The 4,196-nt window shown below is 39.3% G+C and overlaps 1 protein-coding gene across 1 annotated transcript; it reads left to right on the top strand.

Moving 5' to 3' along the window:
* The first annotated feature begins 1,721 nt into the window (after positions 1–1,721).
* On the top strand, positions 1,722–3,727 carry LOC126798242 (uncharacterized). The gene is made up of 2 exons (XM_050525149.1): positions 1,722–1,902; positions 2,147–3,727. Exon 2 carries the CDS (start codon positions 2,233–2,235, stop codon positions 3,493–3,495), a length of 1,263 nt encoding a protein of 420 aa, XP_050381106.1. The 5' UTR covers positions 1,722–1,902; positions 2,147–2,232; the 3' UTR covers positions 3,496–3,727.
* The last annotated feature ends 469 nt before the right edge of the window (positions 3,728–4,196 follow it).

Genomic DNA, 4,196 nt, shown 5'->3' with positions numbered 1-4,196 from the left:
TATAACTTCTTCCTTTTTATTCATTTAGGCATGAACATAACAGATTGCATATCTGCATACGTATTGGCCAATTTAGGATGTGTTTCTTGGGCACCAAAACATAAGCTTTATAAGGCGATCTTTTTTAACAACTTTCTTTTCATGCACATGGTCTGCACAAAATGCAACTCCTAGATGCCTGTTGATATATTGTTACATTACTCCCAAACAATATAATTAAGAACACATTTTTTGTTCCATATACATGTTGGTCATTTTTTGTTAGATAAATTGTTATCGACTCCAAAATTATGAATACACAAAAAATTGCTACAATTTTGAATAATGCACCCACGCTGTCCATTTTTTGATTTTATGACTGAAGTATATGATGCTCCGATGAAAATCAAAACCGTATCAACGCGCGGGGCATACAACTAGTTCACTATATTAGTGAGTTATGACTATTTTGGCAAAGTAGCATAGTTCAGTTCAGGAACTTGCAGGTCAGTCAATTTAGACGGAGTTTTGTGATCAGCTCCAACTGAGCTAGGTTATGAATCATATATCAATGAAAATCTAAGGATATCTAGTTTCAAGATCACTCAACTATTCATTGATAGCTATATTCTAGAGAAAGTTATGATTGTTTAAGCGATAAAAGATCATGTTGCGCGAGAATCTATTTTCAGCGCAAACTTAAGTTTTAAGTTCTCAAGCAACCTTCGCCTCACGATCAAAGTGAAATTGATCATATTTAAAGGATGATATGACAAGATTAAGTCAATCATCGCTCATAGCCATGTTTGGAATACATGTAAAGCATTGATATGCTAAGGTTGTTAAAGCTCTCATGATTATGTATGAATCAAGGGGAGGTGCAGATATTCAAGGAAGTCTAGCACATTACATGTCACTTTCAAATGTGAATGGTGCGTTGATTTTTTTTTCATTTTCGACCAAGGTTATTTTTCACCCATGAGGTTTTTGTTATTTGGCAAGGTTTTTAACAAGACAACATTGCATGCACTATTTATGTCTAAATATCATCTTTCTTGATCAGTATAGTTATTAGGAAGAGATATAGACATCAGGGGGAATCTAGCCCACACTTTTTATCTTCACAAATGAAGATTGGTGTGTTGTTCTCGTTTTGTCCTTCAATTAAGGTTAATATTTATCCCATTAGGTTTTACTAGTTCCTTGATAAAGTTTTTACCGAGGCAACATGAAACACTAAATAGATGCGCGATACAAGAGAGAATCTTTTAGGATATTCACGATCTATGGGTGTCATGGTCTATTCCACTTAGGAATAGGAAAATCAAATTCCATGTAGTAATATGTTTGTTATTACAAATAGAGATAGGTTTCCTAGTTATTATATGATTGCATCTTGTAATCCTCTATAAATAGAGGCTTCTATTAATGAATAAAATTATCTCTTTATTCTCTCTTTATGTATCATATTTCTCCTAAAACACTGGTCTTATTTTCTTCCCAACGGAAAGTAAGCTTCCAAAATTGATTAATATCGATCCGAGAAACATAACGGGCCGAACAGCAATCTTGAAGCAAAGCCCATTGAAAGTAACTCCAGTTTCACTTCAGAACTAGGTCTGCACTACTGTACATCTGTACTGTGGGCCCACATAAACCCTCATCACAGCCGTCCGATCACGATCGAAAAAAGTCTCGAGGCCAACGAAAAGGATCATCTTCCTCTCTCTGAAATTAGTCGCTCTATCTTTCTCCATCTCTCTCTGTTTCCTTTCTCTGTGGACTAGATCGATAATCACGTAAAGCAGGAAAACAGGGTCGGGTCACCCATGGCGAGTCGACTCGGGCCGAACCCAGCTCCGGTGGTCTCCACCTCACTGCAACTCTACCTTTCCCATCACCGCCGCTGATTCCCCCACCCAGGTCTTCCAATTTTATTTTATTTAAATAAAGTTTATGATAATTTTTTTGTTATTTATCATCTTCTGAAACCCTAGATTACCCAGGTCTATAGCAACAGCCATTGACCCAAACCCGTGTTGGGTTTCTCAATTTGTCAAGGGTTTCGAGTTGGGTTTGGTTCAATTTAGGCTTTTTGTATCAATTTAGTGATTTATTTTGTGTTTCAACAATAATTTAGGGTTTTTGTTGCTTTTGGGTTCTTCAGCTGTGTTGTGGAGTTAGGGGGTTTCTATCTGGGTTTGTCATTTGTGTAATTTTGGATTGAGTGAGCGTTTTTTGGGTTAGTTAGTGATGGGTGACGAGACATCTGATGCAATGAACCTTGACCTGAATCTTGGTCCTGGTCCCGAGCCGGCTTCCGCTGCTATGTCCTATGAGTCTGTGAATTTGGAGGAGGGTTGGATGGAACAGCCTATCCACCGAATTGCCGAAGCTTTTGGGTTTAGTCCCTTGTTTGGGCGTAGGTGGCCACTACCTGGAGGACGTAATGTGTCTTCGGAGCTGAATCAATTGACTGTCAATTCTGGGAATACGAGCATTCTACAAGCCGGGGAGGGTAGTGTTGCGGCGGAGGAAAGAAGCAATGATGTGCCTAAGAAGTGTGAAAATGTTAATGGGATTTTGGAGAATGAGACTTCAGAGGAGAAGGATGATGTTGAAAAGAGCAGTGGCTGTGATGGGAGCTTCTTTGATTGTAATATTTGTTTGGACTTGGCTAGGGATCCTGTGTTGACTTGTTGTGGTCATCTGTTTTGTTGGCCATGCATCTACCGATGGTTGCATGTGCATTCCGATGCAAAGGAATGCCCAGTTTGTAAGGGAGAGGTTACTCTGAAGAATGTGACTCCTATTTATGGCCGTGGGAACAATACTCCTGAGGCAGATGATGACTCCAATCTTAAGATCCCTCTTAGGCCTCAAGCGCGTCGGGTTGAAAGCTTGAGGCAAACTATTCAGAGGAGTGCGTTTACTTTTCCAGTGGAGGAGATGATTCGACGCCTTGGAAGTAGATTTGATTTGTCTCGGGACTTGGTTCAGCCCACAGAAGATACTCCCCGGGATTCCGCCACGGAAAGAACTAATGGCTTGTTAAATAGGATTTTGACATCTCGAGCACTGCGTAGAGAGCAGCAAAATCAGGTGGCACCAACTGAAGTTGTGGATTTAACGCAAGACAATATTACTAGCATTGATACAGGAGAAAACCGCAGGCTTCAGGCCGTGCTACTTCGGAGAACACAATCACATAGAGCAACACTTTCTTCTCTCTCATCTGCATTAAGTTCTGCTGAAAGGTTGGTGGAGGCTTATTTCCATAACCACCCAATTACACCTGCAGTTAGAATTCCAGAGCCGCCTCCACCAGTTGATGATAGAGACTCTTTCTCAAGTATTCAAGCTGTTATAAATTCTGAGAGTCAAGTGGACACAGCTGTGGAAATTGATTCTATGGTTTCCATTTCTTCATCTTCCAGAAGAAGAAATGAAGCTTCAAGGGTTTCAGACATGGATAGTGGAGACTCCCGTGCCCCCAGAAGGAGAAGACTGAACTGAAAGCCTCTTCTTCAGGTGGTCAACAGTGTTGTATGTGCTCCTTGCCTTTATTTATTGCCATTTCCCCTACTTAAATGCCCTTGTATTACTACTTCACTGATTACACTGTTCACCTTTTACTATGACTTTGTCCTTTGACATTGATGAGGTGATTATCAACTATCTGCTTGAATTATTTGTTTTTACTTTATCAATGTTATGAGCTTCCTTAACTTCAGGGGATTAGGCTTTTTATTGTGTGGCAAATCAGAGTTGTACTCTTGTACTACTAGTAGTCTAGTTTATTTGCTTCGACTGTACATAAACTCATCAACTTCTTATATTCAAATAATTTTTTCTGATCATTGAAGTTTACTGGGGTGCTTCTAGTTTTCTTGTAATTTTCTTCTTGGATTATGCCTGGAATAAAATCCTTGGTTGTGAACCCCCTTCTTGAAGCTTTGGTTACAGCCAGTTCCCTTTATGAGCTGCTGAATATTAACATGAATGTAATCTGTTGTTAATCTTAGTAAAACTGTTGCAATCTGTTGCAATGTTAATCTTTCTGTTATTTGATCTTGGTCTGTTAAGAACATTACCATCTGTTATAGTTCAGGAAGCCAACGGTGCTGGGTGATTCTAACATTTCTCTTTATCACTTCTACCAATTTAGAACATACAATCTGCTGTTAATCTTAGTAAAACTCAGAGAGAAGCCAATG

This window comes from Argentina anserina, chromosome 6, assembly GCF_933775445.1.
Source record: "Argentina anserina chromosome 6, drPotAnse1.1, whole genome shotgun sequence".
In the NCBI taxonomy this organism is placed as follows: domain Eukaryota; kingdom Viridiplantae; phylum Streptophyta; class Magnoliopsida; order Rosales; family Rosaceae; genus Argentina; species Argentina anserina.
This window is presented reverse-complemented; position numbering and strand designations above follow the sequence as displayed.

Coding starts and splice junctions, on each gene's coding strand:
- LOC126798242 (XM_050525149.1), top strand. CDS start 2,233: ATGGGTGACGAGACATCTGATGCAATGAACCTTGACCTGAATCTTGGT.